The 15,114-nt window shown below is 49.9% G+C and overlaps 1 protein-coding gene across 1 annotated transcript in view; it reads right to left on the reverse strand.

The window, feature by feature from the left end:
* The window catches only part of PTPRU (protein tyrosine phosphatase receptor type U), a 40,125-nt gene extending 25,017 nt beyond the window's left edge, over positions 1 to 15,108 (reverse strand). Inside the window, exons 1-3 of the mRNA XM_028487084.2 lie at positions 15,077 to 15,108; positions 14,152 to 14,290; positions 6,648 to 6,805 (exon numbers count right to left, since the gene is read on the reverse strand). Of these exons, the coding sequence (XP_028342885.1) occupies positions 6,648 to 6,805; positions 14,152 to 14,237 (244 nt within the window). The 5' untranslated portion in view covers positions 14,238 to 14,290; positions 15,077 to 15,108. The remainder of the gene's footprint in view (positions 1 to 6,647; positions 6,806 to 14,151; positions 14,291 to 15,076) is intronic.
* Positions 15,109 to 15,114: the final 6 nt, after the last annotated feature.

A 15,114-nucleotide genomic window follows, 5' to 3' on the forward strand; every position in this document is an offset into this window, starting at 1 on the left:
GTCGACGGGGGCACATTCCAACATCTTGGGAACATCCCAGCTCAACATTTACTCAGCATGCGAAGTCTCTATTTAAAACTTCCATATTGAGGATACATCAAAATCAACACGGCTTTCTGTTCTAAACCACAAAACTCTGGCCTCCACTGTTTGGAAAGAAAAGAAGGAAGAGGCGGCTAGACCAGCATGGGGCATAAAGAAAGAGAGAGAAGCCTTGAGACTGAGCTCCAGTCTCCTGAATACACCCTGAGCTTCCCAGCCGTCACACCTTCCCCGTGTCCTGCATCCTGCCTTCAGTGCCCCCGCCCTCCTCACCATCAGTCAAATCTTATCCATCTCAGCCGAAACCCTGACCTCCCCTGCCCAAAGGTGTATCTTCTCAAGACTATGGCAGCACTAATTGTCCCCACTACCCCCTGGCAATTAGCCTGGTGTGGACTTCCCTGGGTCAATCTCATCTCCCCAACTAGTCAGTGAGTTCCTTGGGAGCAGAACCCATGTTTCCTGCCTCACTGCATCTCTCCATAAGACTCAGCAGCAAGGCATGTGCCCACACCACCTTCACCTCCCACTCTCCCCAGCACCCACTTGAGTTTTCAGCCCAAGCAAACCTCTCCATGTCGTCCTCTGTGCCCACCTCCATGCATTTACACATGCTGTTCTTCATGCACATTTGCCTTTTCCTTCCCATCTCTGCTGGTCCAAATCCTACCCCGTCCTCTAGGCCCAGCATGATACAGCAGAAACAGCAATTTGCAATTCAGAAAGACCTGAATTTAAATCCTGACTCTACCACCTTCTGCTTGATCTGGACAAGTGATTCTCCCCTCTGGGTCTCTGTTTCCTCATTTGTAAGATGAAGATTTGATAACAGCTACTACTGTGTGTGTAAATTTAATGAGGGAGGTCACAAAGAGAACGTGATGCATAAATGCATGTCAATGAATTTGAAAACATAAATGAAATGGACATATTCCTAGACAAATATAACTTCCTAAAAGTGTCTTGAAAAAAACAGAAAGCTTGAATAGTCCTTTACTCCTTTAAATAGATTGAATTAAAAGTTTAAAATGTTTCCATAAAGAAAACAAAAACAAAAACAAAAAAAAAAAAAAAAAAAACAAGATTGTTTCACAGGTGAATTCCACCAAACTTTCAAGGAGCCAATTACTCCAATCTCCCATGATAAGGAAAAAAGAGAAGAGACCTCAATGCATTTTATAAGACAAACAGAATCTTGATACCAGAAACCAGACAAAGACAGTATAAAAAAAGAAAAATTATAGGCCAATCCCACTCGGGAATACAACTTTAGAATCTTGAACAATATTATAATTATACTGAATCCAATAATTCATTAAAAAAAATTATGCATGATGCCCAAGTTGAATTTACCCCAGGAATTGAAGGTTATTTTAACATTAGAACATCTAAAAATGTCACTCACCTCACTAACAAACTAAAGGAAAAAAATATGGCATCATAGTAAATCCAGAAAAAAAGCATTTGCTAAGTTTAATGCCCATTTAAAATAAAATCTCTTAGCAAACTAAAAACTGAAAGGAATTTTGTTAATCTGATAAGACATTTCTTCCAAAAACCTATGGCAAACTTCATTCTCAGTGTTTTACTGTTAGAAGCATTTCTTTTAAAATCAGGAAAACAAGACAATGATTTCTGCTATAACCACTTCCATTTAAGGTTCCAGCCAGTGCCATGCAGAACGATAAGGAAAAAAAGGATAAGAAATGAGAAATAAGAAACAGAACTGTCAATATTCACAGATCCTTTGTACTCAGGAAATCTGAATGATTCTACAGACAAATTAGAATTAATCAAAAAGTTTAGACCCTGAATAGCCAAAGCAATCTTGAGAAAGAAGAACAAAGCTGGAGGTATCAAGCACCCTGACTTCAAACTATACTACAAAGCTACAGAAATCAAAACAGTATGGTACTGGCACAAAAGCAGACATATGGATCAATGGAACAGAATAGAGAGTCCAGAAATAAACCTACATACATATGGTCTATTAATCTATGACAAAGAGGCAAGAATATACAATGGGGCAAAGACAGTCTCTTCAACAAGTGGTACGGGGAAAACTGGACAACTACAAGTAAAATAATGAAACTAGACCATTTTCTCATACCACATTTAAAAATAAACTCAAAATGCCTTAAAGACTTAGGCATTTTTCCAAAGAAGACATGCAGATGGCCAACAGGCACATGAAAAGATGTTCAACATCACTAATCATCAGGGAAATGCAAATTAAAACCACAGTGAGATATCATCTCACACCCATCAGAATGGCCATCCTCAAAAAGGCAAGAAATAACAAATGTTGGTGAGGATGTGGAGAAAAGGAAAGCCTCCTGCACTGTTGGTAGGAATGTAAATTGGTGTAGTCACTATAGAAAACAGTGCAGAGGTTCTGCAAAAACTTTAAAATAGAACTACCATATGACCCAACAATTCCACTTCTGAATATTTACCCAAAGAAAATGAAAACACTAGCTCAAAAAGAGATATGCACCTCAATGTTCTTTGAAGCACTATTTATAATAGCCAAGATATGGAAGCAACCTAAGTGTCCAATGACAGATGAATAGATAAAGAAGATGTGGTGTGTGTATATATATACACACACACACACACACACACACACACACACACACACACACAATGGAATATTACTCAGCCATAAAAAAAGAATGAAATCTTGCCATTTGTGACAACATGGATGGACCTGGAGGGTATTATGCTTAGTGAAATAAATCAGACAGAGAAAGACAAATATTGTATGTTTTCACTTATGTATAGAATCTAAAAAGCCAAACAAATAGACAAATATAACAAAACAGAAATAGACTCACAGATATGGAGAACAAATTAGTGGTTGCCCGAGGGGAGAGGGGTGGGAGGATGGGCAAAACAGATGAAGAGGATTAAGAGGTACAAACTACCAGTGATAAAATAAAGTAGTCACAGGGATATAATATACAGCACAGGGAATATAGTCAATAATATTGCAATAACTTTGTATGGTATATAATCTATAAAAATATCAAATCACTATATTATATACCTGAAACTAAGCCAACTATACTTCAATAAAAAAAAGAAAGTTTATCAAGGTGTATGGATATAAGATCAACATCTATACATATAAAAATCAACTGCATTTCTCTATATGACCAATACTTAGAAATATGATATTCAAAAAATATATCAATACCATTTATGCTGGGAAAACTGGACATCCATATGCAGAAGAATGAAGTTGGACCCTTATCTAACACCATACACAAAAATTAACTCAAAAAAGACTAAAGACCTAAATGTAAGACCCAAAACTATAAAACTCTTAGAAGAAAACATAGGGCAAAAGTTTCATGACGTCAGATTTGGCAAGGATTTCTGGGCTATGACACCAAAGGCATAAGCAACAAAAGAAAGAAAAAGACAAAATAGACTACATCAAAATGTAAACATTTGTTCATCAAAAGACACTATCTGCAGAGTAAAATGGCAACCCACACTATGAGATAAAATATTTGTAAATCGTTCATCTGATAAGGATTAATATCCAGAATATATACAGAACTCCTAAAACTCAACAACAAAAGGACAAACAACCCAATTCAAAAATTCTCCAGATAAAATACACAAATGGCCAATAAACACATGAAAAGATGCCCAACATCACATCATTCAGCATTACGGAAATGCAAATCAGAACTATGAGATACCATCTCACATCCATTACGATGGCTGCTATAAAAAAAACTGTCTTGAACAGAAAACAAGTGTTGGCAAGGATGTGGGGAAAACTGGAACCCTTGTGCACTATTGGTGGGAATGTAAAATGGTGCATCCACTGTGGAAAACAGTATGGCAGTTACTCGAAAAATTAAAAATAGAACTACTATATGATCCAGCAATTCCATTTCTGTATATATACCCAAAAGTATTGAAAGCAGGGCCCCAAAGAGATATTTGTACACACCCATGTTCATAGTAGCATTAATCACAAGAGCTAAAACATGGAAGCAACCCAAGTGTCCATCAACAGACAAATGGATAAGAAAAGTATGTGTATACATACAATGAAATATTATTCAGCCTTAAAAAGAAAGGCAATTCTGGGAATTCCCTGGCGGTCCAGTGGTTAGGACTCTGTGCTTCCACTGCAGGGGATACGGATTCGATCCCTGGTTGGGGGACTAAAGATCCCACATGCTGTGTGGTGTGGCCAAAAAATTTTCTTAAAAAGCAATTTTAAAAAACACTTAAGAAAACAAAGGCAATTCTGAAAGATGCTACAACATGGATGAACCTTGAGTACATTATGCTAATGGAAATAAGCCAGTCCCTAAACACAAGTACCGTATGATTCCACTTAATATGAGATAGAGAAATCAAAGTCAGAGACAGAAAGTAGAATGGCAGTTGCCAGGGGCTGAGAAGGTAGGGAAAGGGGCGTTTAATGGATACAGAGTTTCAGTTTTACAAAATGAAAATTGATCCAAAGATTCAAAGCAAATTCATCCAACAAAGTTTTCCACGGAACTTGAAAAGATGATTCTAAAATCTGTAAGAAAGAGAATGAGTGCAAATATAGCCAAGACACCCCTGATGAAGAACTAAGTTGGGAGGGCTTGATGTGTCAAAAATCAAGACCTAGATAGCTCGTTTGCTATTGGTACAGGAATCACCAAACAGGTGGATGAAAGAGAATAGGGAGCCAAAACACAATCCATATATGTATGGGAATGTGATATATGATAAGGGTGGCACTGCAAATCAGTGGTGAAACTATGAACTATAATACCTGATGCTGGGACAGTTGGTTTTCCCTATAGAAAAAATAAAATCCTTAATTCATATCACATACAAAAATCAACTACAGATGGATAAAGATTTAAATGTGAAATGCAAAATATTAAAAGTTTTAGAAAAAAGAAAAAGATATCTTCTGACCTTGCATAAGGAAGAATTCTTTAAGCAAGCACAAAAAATAGAAATCAAAAAGGAAAAGATTGATGAACTTGACTGAATTGAAATAAAAATCTGTTCATCCAAAGATACTATAAATAACCTGCAAAGATGAGACACAAATTGGGAGAAGATATTTGCAATTCATAAGGGACAAATGAGTCTCATCCCAAATATATAAAGAACTCCTAAAAACCACTAAAAGAGCAACAGAAAACCGAACAGAAAATTAGGTAAAAGACATGAACAGGCATTTTATGGAAGAAGAAACCTGAATGGCCAATGATGATTTGCAAATATATCCAACCTCACTAGTAATCAGAGAAATGTAAATTAAGACCATAGAGAATTACCATCTTATACAAACTAGTTTGACAAAAGTGAAGAAGCCTGGCAAATTTTGATCTTGATGTGGAGCAATGGAAACTTACACCCTGCTGCTAGGAGTGAACACAGGCAAAGACACTTTGGAAAACAATTTGACACTGTCTTATAAAGCAGAACAAGCACATACTTTATAACCCAGCAGTTCTACGTCTAGAATCTGCTGTGCAGGTGCATCTGGAGATTCATTTAAGAATGTTCACAGCAGCCTCGTTTGTAATAACAAGAAAACTAGGAACAAATCAAATGCCGTGGATGTCAGAATGAAGAAATAAATTGTGATATATTCATACAGTGGAAAGCTATACATCAGAGAAAATAAATGAACTACAGCAAAACATCCACCTGGGTAAATATTGGAAACATGGTGTTGTGTTGAAAAATAGAGAGCAATTTCATTTCTATCAAGCTCGAAAATGAGCAAAATTATATAATGCACTGTTTGGGGACACATGCACATATGGTAAAATTACTCCCCAAAAGGCAAGAAAGTTATAAACATAAATTGCAGGGGAATATTTACATGTAAGAGGGAGGTAGGGGATATGGAAGGGGCACCCAGATGACGTTCAAATTCACCAGCGGGGTTCACCGGTGTTTGGTGTATTATTATGACTTTATGATTTTCATAAATGTTATTTTTTGTACAAATCAGCACTAAGTAGAATAAAAAGATGTGTGATGAAGCAATTTATGACAAGCTCCTAGCATACAGCTGACTCACTATACTCTCCCTGCAGGCCAGGTACAGCACTAAATGATGTACACACATTCTCTTATTTAGTCTTCCAGCAGCCCTACCAGCAGAGATGATCTTTATCCTCATTTTATACATGAGGAAGCAGACATCCAGAGAGATTAAGCCACTTGCCCCAGGTCATGCACCTAAGGGGATCTGAGATGCAAACCAAGGTCTGACTCCCGAGCACTTCCTCTCACACAGCAGGAAAGAGACTGCTCGGATCCCACAGCAGCGCTCCCTCCTCTGAGTCCCCAGAACCCTTCCCACAATTAACCTGTGAACTCGCACTCCTCTTAGATGAATCTGTGTCTAAGTCCTCAATTTTCCTAAAGCTCCTCCAGTACAAACATAATACCTGTGCCTTCTCTGTATTCCCAGGGCTGGTGCTGGTACCCAGCAGGATGCTTAGTACTGTTGGTTCGGGGTGTTACAGAATCATCTGATGTGGGGCTCTGGGCTGTTGGCTCAGAAGTCTGGGGGAGGAGTGCCTGGGGGCCATGAGGAAGGGCCGGGCACTCACCCCGGGGGCTGTAGCCATGGCCGTCCATGAAGGAGAGGCCCAGCCGCTCATCCTCCTGCAAGGTGCTCTGGTCCGTGAAGCTCCGGTCCACGGCACTCATCATGTGGGTCTTCTCCTGGCGGTAGTTGACCGTGGCCTTGGTCATGTTCACTGGCTTCCTGCAGAGGAGGGTTGATGGGAGACATGGGTGCTCAGCTGGGCAGGACAGCAGCCAGAGGTGGATGGGGAGGCCTGGCAGTCAGGGGACCTTGAGGCCAGGAGCCAGTCTAGAAGCATCTCTGGATGCTGAGGGGGCTCTGCTTCCATTCTTCGCCCACCAGACCCAGTGAGCTGCTGCCTCCCCCAACAGGGACTGGGCAGGGTCCCTGTCCTGGGGACCTTTGCTGACAGCAAGGTATGGAACAGCAGTAGCCTCGGGCTGGGATCTGCCTCCTAACTCTCACTGGCCCCAAGGGCTCAGGAAAGGAGAGGAAAGTCACTCTGAGTGACTATTTTGGTGTCACAGCAGACAGTCACTGCACCCCAAAGAAAGGAGATGCCTGCCCCAGCTCCAGCCCCAGCAAGCCCCATAGGTAACCTTTCTTCCTCCGTCCTCACCATGCAGCTGCCCTGGGAACTCTTCCTCCTGCAGTGGGGCTGGACTACACTCCTTCATGGCAAAGAGTCTGGCTAGTACTCCATCAGTCTCATAAGTTTTCACTGGGCACAGAATGACTCCAACCATGACTTCTTACCCCCCAGAACCCCCAGGATGGTTGCACCACAGGCCACACTAGACTTGTAAAGAAACCCACGCAGGGTCCCTATTCCCGTCACTGCCCACCAGTCCATCCAGCCACCGGAAGCAGCAGAGAGAAGGCGAGAGGCCCCGGTCCCTCCCGAGAGGGCAGAGCTTCTGGAGAGCCCCTGGGCAGGGGCCACACACAGCCCAGGCCTGCAGCCCAGCTTTACAGATGAGGATGGCAGTTTGGGACCCCAGGGAACTCGGAGGAAAGTGGGAGGGAGAACAGGGTGGGGAGGCAAGGGCCGCAGCTCCAAGACCGAGGGGCTGAGCAACGAGCAAAGGGAAAGGACCTGGGACCTGCGCTGAGACTGGAGAAGAGCCAGGGCCCAATCACAGGGAAGGCTCGAGATGAGACAGCCGTTCACCTCGAGGCCCTACAGCATGCAGGGTGTGGGGCAGACCTGAGAGAGGACTTCCGGGTCATGCGGGCTCAGGGACACTGGTCATCCATGGAGAGGAAGAGGCCAGTGCAGGGATCCCCCAGACAAACAGGCAAACTCCACTCAGCGCCCCCTGGCTCAAGAGCCGCCTGGGGCCCAAGGGGGACAGGATGACCTCTGGATGCCCCTCCTGCCGGGACCTCGACGTCCTTCCTGTGCTGAGATGGCTCTGTGTCCAGGCTGGGGACCAGTGCTGCTGTGTACTGCGGTGGGTGCGGCCTTCCCAGTCTGGACAAGAGATGGCTCAGCAGGCCCAGGCCCCCTGCTCCCAGCCCCACCCGCGGGCTCTGGGCATCACCCTTACTGTGGCCCAGGGCAGAGCCAAAGACCCCTTTGGGGGCAGGTGAGAAGAAGCCTCTGTGGCTGTGACCCTGACCATCAACATAAGAGAGAAGGTGGAGGAGGAAGGGAGGTGAGGAGGGAGGAGGGGCAAGAGGACTGACAGAGGAGGAGGAGAGAAAAGGGACAATGACAAGGAGAGAGAGAGAGAGAGGGGGAAGGAGACAGAGGGAGGGAGGGACAGGCCAGGCACCAGCAACCACAGGGAAGACAGACAGAGGACAGCCCGTCAAGCTGGCTGAACAACGGTGCCCAAGGAGGACCCATCGCGAGCGGATACTGGCCTAGAAGGTCTGCAGTGGTGTACCCCGGGGCTCTGTTCCCACCCAGGCCTCCTGGTCCACTTGGAAGAACCTGAAACACCAACCAACCAGATCCACAGACACAGCCAGTAGGGACACCTCGCACTGAGGCCTCCAGCCGATCTCAGGATGAGATCAAGCAGATGCCACGTAACATGGACACTTGGAAAAGTTCTGCATTTAGGTTCAAAATTAGCTGCAAAGTAGAGAGGGAGGGCGAGCTGCCTCGTCAGCAGCTCCTGGAAAAGCCGAGCTGGAGGCTCCACGTGAGTTGACGGGGGTGTGGTTGCTGGAAAAGCCAGTGTGACGGTGGGTGACTTCGATGCAAGAAGAGGGTCCAGGGAGGAGGTGAGAGACCACCATCCTCTGGGCTGGCCCGGGGCCACCTCAGCCGGCTGTGCAAGGAGGGGACAAGCACTGGTAAGGGGAATGTTCTGGAAGGCTTGCAGGGTCAGCGATCACAGAGGCAGGAAACAGAGCAGCACGGACAGACCGTGAAGTCCAACGGGGCCTGGGTTGTAACCCCAGCTCTGCCCGTCCTATGACCTCTGAGGAGTCCCTTAACCTCCCTGAGCCTCAGTTTCCTCATCAGTAAAATGGGGAGATCACAGTGACTCTTCTCAGGGTTGTGCGAATTCTGTGTGAAGAACTGAGCCCAGGGGAGGTACCCAGGAAATGGTGGGTCTCAGGAGCTGGGGTCACCAGCTGGAGAAGGGCTGGTGGCAACCTGGGAGCCGCGTGCAACGTGCGGAGAGCTGCCATGTGTCTGCCCCCCACACACACGCACAGAGCTGTGGACTCAGAGCGGGACCCGGGTGAGGACCTTCCTGGACTCGGACTGCGGTCTGACGTCAGGAGGTCCCACCCAGCGGGAGTGGCTCAAGACAGAAGGGGCTACCTCGGGGGCGAGAGGACACAGAGGCTCAGGGAGGTCGAGTGACTTGCCTGGGGTGGCTCAGCAGAGCCAGGTCTGAACCTGAGACTCTGACCACAAAGCCAGCGCTCCTGACCTCCACGCAGGAGGACGACAGGGAGAGGAGAGACAGAGCAGAGGAAGGAAGCTCAGAGACAGGGTGGCCGTGGAGGAGGGGCTGACGCCAGGCCAGGCCGGGGTGGGGGCAGGGGCTCCCCAGGAGGGGCGGGGCTCTGAGGCAGGTGCGCTACTTACGGGTAGTAGGAGTAGGCATAGTGGTCTCTCCTGGCAGCGTGCAAAGAGAACAGCACAGGTGGGCCACGGTCCTTCCCCAGGCCGGGCCCAGGGCAGCACCCCCAGCAGGGAGGGGCCTGGTGCTTTCCGTGCTGGGGACGGGGTTGGCCGGGGACCAACAGGTCAGAAGGGCCTTCCTTGACCCAAGGGCTGGCCGGGCTCAGTTTCTGAGGACGAGGACCCAAGGTCCCTTCCAGAACCTTCCCCAAGCCCACTGCTGGAGTGAGAAGGAGGTGGGGAAAGGGCCTGGAGGGAAGCAGAGCTTTCACACACAGTCATACACACATGCGTTCACAAAGAGAAATGCACTGCACGCTCACATATGCAGACACACTCATCTGGATACACACGCTCATACATAGAAACACAATGACACACTCATGCACTTACAAACACAGATATTGACACACATGCAGACACTCGTACACATGTATTCAAACACACGCACTGACACACACAGGTACGTTCACAAACACACGCTCACACGCAGACGCCTGCGCTCACACACACGGACACCCCCACTCACACACTCAAGGGAACTGCCGCACTCTCCCCTGCAGACAGTCCCCACTGCGGTCCCCGGGCCGCCCGCCCCTGCAGGCCCCTCTGCCCCTGACGGGACAGCCCTCTGCACGCACCTGTGCCTGGGAGGGAACGAGTGGCCGGGGCAGGGGACACTGCGGCCTCGTCACCCACCCAGACCGCCCCTGGGTGTGGGGTCCATGAAAGGAGCCGGGTCACCCCCTCACGGGCACCCAGAGCACAGGGGGGTCAAGAGCCCTGACCTGACCGCCAGCACCAGCAGCGAGGAGCGGGGGCAGGTCTGATTCCCAGCTCCCAGGTGGGGAAGCCGGTCCCGGAGAGTCACGGTCTGCCTGGGGCTCTTGGGGGTCAGCGAGAGTCCAGAGCAGGCCCAGGACCCTGCCCCCAGAGCCAGCTCCCCCTGCGGCCCCATCCAGGCCCACTCCAGGGTCCTCCACTCACCCGCCCCACGTCACCCATCAGAGGGGAGGGAAGGGAGGAGAGGGGAGGGGAAGACTGAGGCCCAGCCAGGGCAGGAGATTGGCTCGAGGTCACACAGCATGTCACCCACCCCAGGGACACAGGGCGCCGTCCAGGGCCCTGAGCTGGTCACAGAGGGTGGGGTGGGTGGAGGAGAGCAGCATGTCATGTGGGCTGGGTGTGAGTTTGGAAATTAGGCAGACCTGGGTCAATCCTGGTTCCGCCTCTTGTTACAGACAAGCTATTTTGTAAACAATAAACCCAGATCCTGCCCCTCTTCCCTTGCCTAAAACCCCTCACTGGATTCCTGGGGAGTCTAGAATAAAACCCACACTCTGTCCTATGGCCTACAAGGCCCTCTGTCATCTGGCCCCGGGCCGGTCCCAGGAGCCCCGGGGGGGGGGGGTGCTGAAGGAGTGGCATTCTTCTGGTCTCAGCTGAAATATCATGACTTTAAAAGAGCCTTCCCTAAGGATCCCCCACAGTCACCAACTACATTATGTCCCCCTTTACCCTCTCTCTGCCCCCGACCCCGACACCCTGGTCTTTTCACAATTTGTAATTACGCATTTGTGCTTTTTCTAGTTTAATGCCAGCCCCCCCCCAATTATAACCACAAAGGACAAGAGGACAGCATCTTGGATGCTTTTGCCCACCACTGGATCCCCAGGGCCCAGGACAGTGCCCAGCACATTATATTCCCTAGATATTTTATTGAATTGAGTAATCAATAAATGAGGAAAAATAAATAAAAGAACTCCACCTTTATGAGCTTCCATTTCCTCCTCTAAACAAGTGAGGTTAATAATAATCCCCCCACGGCAAGCACGCACTCAGCCCTTCCCTGCCCCCTCCTCCTGCTGGGTTGGTGGGGGCGGTTCAGGAGGACCCAAGTCCCCTGGGCCAGACCCTGGGGACACACAGCCAACAAGACAGAACTTCCTCCATCCCCATGCAGCTCTCAGTCCAGCAGGGAAGAGAAATACTGAGCAAAGCGCTGCAAGCATGTGAATGAAGTGCCGGGGTTGCGGGGGCCGGGGTGGGGAGGGCTGCAAAGGGAAGTGGGGAGGGTCTCTGGAAGCGGAACCAAGGGATCCAACCGGCCAGGGGCACCCCGGAGTTCCCCAGGGCAGGTGCATCCAGCCTCACTGTCCGCAGGGCGGACCAGGGTGCACAGGGGCTAACTGGGAGCTGCCCTCCCTCTGCAACCTCCTAATCTGTCCATAACATCTGTACCCCAGGTTGATCTGAACACCCCCATCCCTGCCAGAGCTGCTCTGTCCCATGGCACCCCACAATGCAGACTAGGGGAGCCCTCAGGAGCACAGTGCACCCTGAAGGCCAGGCAGGATTCGGGGGATGCAGCGAGGTGCTACAGAATGGGACCGAATGGCTTTTAGAGGACCTAAGGAGGGGCGGGGGGGTTGGGGGGGTGGATCCTAGAGGCTTCCAGTAGCAGCTGCATAAAGTGGAGGGTTTCCTAGTGAGGCTCTGGCAGCATCTCTGACCCATCCTCTCCTGGGCCTGGCGCTCTCTTTGCAGGGGTGGGTAACATCCCCTACTTTGCCAATCTTCCCTTGAGGGTAAATTTCTAGAGCCTCAAATACCACTTGCAACTCCCAAGATCTGACCCCTCCCTTACAGCCCTCTCTATCTGCACCACTACACAGCCCCCAGGGCCTTGCCACTTACAGGAACCTACTGTGTGCCAGTTGTGGTGAGGCCCTTCACGTGCCCAGCCGTGAGGAGGATGGGCTTTGCAGTCAGGCCTGGGTTCAGTCAGGACCTGCCACTTAGCCAAGTGACATGGGCAAGTCGCTTAATGATAGTTTCCTGACCTGTGAAAAGAGACTTAGACCTGCTTCGTGGTCAGGATCCAAGAAGGAAAAATTCTCTGATGTATTCTGAGTCCCAGAACAGTGCTTCATACACAGTAGGTGCTCAATAACTCCTGTTCTAATGCCTGATGTGTACAGAACACCTGGCACAGAGTAATATTCATTAAATGATAGTTTAAAATATTTTGTCTCAGGAATCTGTACAGGGACTACGGGAAGGGAAAAATCAGAGCCCAGCACTCTGGAGTGGACATCCCCACGCCACCCCACCGGTGGCATGCCCCACCCCCAGACTCTCTAGGAGAGTTTTTCTCCTATCGTTGCCAGGCCTCAGGCAAGGGGGCCCTGGCCAGTTCTCCCTCATCTCCCTGGATCCTGCTTATCTGCTCCTGGCATCCCAGAGACCCAGAGCCAACACACCCATGTGTGCCCAGCCTGGCAGCAGCAAGGGCTACAGAAGCCAGAACCCAGGCGGGGAGAGGGTGGAGCAGGCTCTGCCTCTGGCTCCCTGGGTGACTTTGGGCAGGCCCATGACCCCTTCTGGGCCTCAGCATCTCCATCCCTCAATTAAGGGGCTTGGACCACAGTGTCCTGGGGCTGCCTGGTGGGGAATGCGGTGGGGTGGGGAGGGAGAGCAAAGGGGTCTCAGAAGTCCCCACTCAGCTCCAACCCGAGGCTCAGCCTTCAGCTGCTCCATGTACTGAGCTCCCAGGAGAGGTTTATTTGGTGTTTTGAAGATGGGTTCTGCTGCTTTTGAAAGACTGGGAAACCACTAGACTAGATGTCCTTGAGCTACGTGGCAGCTCTCAGTTTCTGGGCTCTGAGCCTCTATAATTCTAAATTCTGACATTCTCAGAATCTCAAATCCTGGATTTCTAAAACTCCAAAATTGTAAATTCTGGATTCTAAGATATGCTGGGATTCACTCTGCCTACTGCAAAATGCACTGGGAAAATGCATCCCTCACAAACACAAGGACTGGACCTTTGAGGCCCAGGAGATGGCACGGGCAGGAAGGAGGTCTCCTCTGAGTCATGGGCCCAGGAGGACTCCTCAGGGATCAACAGTAACAGAGCCCAGGGAAAGCTGAGCCCAAGAGAAGGTGGGGCCTGCGAAGAGCAGAGGGTCCTTGCTTTGAAGTGGAGTGAGCCCTGCCCCCACCTCAGGATCAACACCACAACCCCGTGGTTAGGGCAGACAAGAGAGCAAAAGACCTTCGGGGGGCTGAGGATTCGAAGTCAGGTTACCTCCACACCATCCCCATCAGAACAGCCCAGCAGGCACGGGAGGGCGGTGCCCACGCCCAGCACGGCTCCTTGGCAGCCGGCAGTGAGTGCCCTTGCCTGGACAGTGGCACCTGGCACCAGCCAGAACTGGGCTCCAGCCAAGCCACTCTAGGGCAGCTCCATTTGTTGCAGAGTCTCGGGCTTCCCCCCACCCGGCCTGGGTCCATCCACAGGCCTGATGCCCAGGCTGGCAGCCCTCCACACACCCGCCAAGCGACTGCCTGACCAGCCCCCAGCCTCTGCTCTGCTCACCAGGCCTCTGACGGAGAGAAGCCTCGGGTGGGCCAGGGCACCGGCCTCACTCACCCCTTTCGGATGATAATAATAATGGCCCCCAGGAGGAGGATGAGGACGGCAAGTCCCCCTGCACAGATGCCCAGGATGAGCCCCATCTCCTCCGACCTCTGGGACACCTCCAGGGGCTGTTTGCTTTCCTTGCAGGCAGCTAGGAAGAACAAAGCAGAACAAAGGATCAGAGGGGAGATCAGGACCACCTTAAGCCCCAAGGAATAAACCCGGCTGCACCAACAGGTGCACAAAGACATCTGCCCCTCATCCTCAGCACGTGTCCCGCCTTTCAATCAAACCCATCTCCTCATCATCCCTCACACCTTCCGCATTCCCGTGTCAGAGGCTTTACGTGCCCTGTGCCCCTATCAGGGAGAGCTCCCTTCACCTCTCTGCTTCCTCAAATCCTCCCCATCCTTCAGTGGACGGGAGCTGGAGGATGTGTGGGGCCTTCAGACCCCACCCTTCTGCCCTCCTGGGAGGCAATGAGGGGAGAGAATTATGTACCCAGGGCATGGTTAGGGCATCTCAGGATGGGGAACCAACCACATTCCCCATCTGGCAGCAGGGACAATCCCTACACCACAGGGTCCATGCTATCCTCACTTCTCCCCACCACAGGAAAGGGGACAGATACAGACCTCAGTGTCCAGTACCCACCACCCCCGTGGCCCGACCATAATGGCTCACCCTCCTCCAAGCCCCTGCCAAGGCCCCTTCTGTGACCATGGCAGGATGAGAGTTTGTCCCCACTGCCCAGTCTGGAAGAAGGAGCCCTTGAGGTGGGGCACATAGGGAGCAAGAAAGGGAAATGTTTCCTGACCCCCAAGCCTGCCGGACCACCCTCCTCTGCTCCCACAGGCCTGGGGACCCAGGGTCCACCTCCCCAGAGCCCAGCAAGTAAGAAACCCGCTACTGAAGGACTGAACCCAAGGGGACTTACCTTTCCTGGCAATACGGATGCAATTCAGCCGGGTCTCC

Source organism: Physeter macrocephalus, chromosome 3 (genome assembly GCF_002837175.3).
Source record: "Physeter macrocephalus isolate SW-GA chromosome 3, ASM283717v5, whole genome shotgun sequence".
Taxonomy (NCBI): domain Eukaryota; kingdom Metazoa; phylum Chordata; class Mammalia; order Artiodactyla; family Physeteridae; genus Physeter; species Physeter macrocephalus.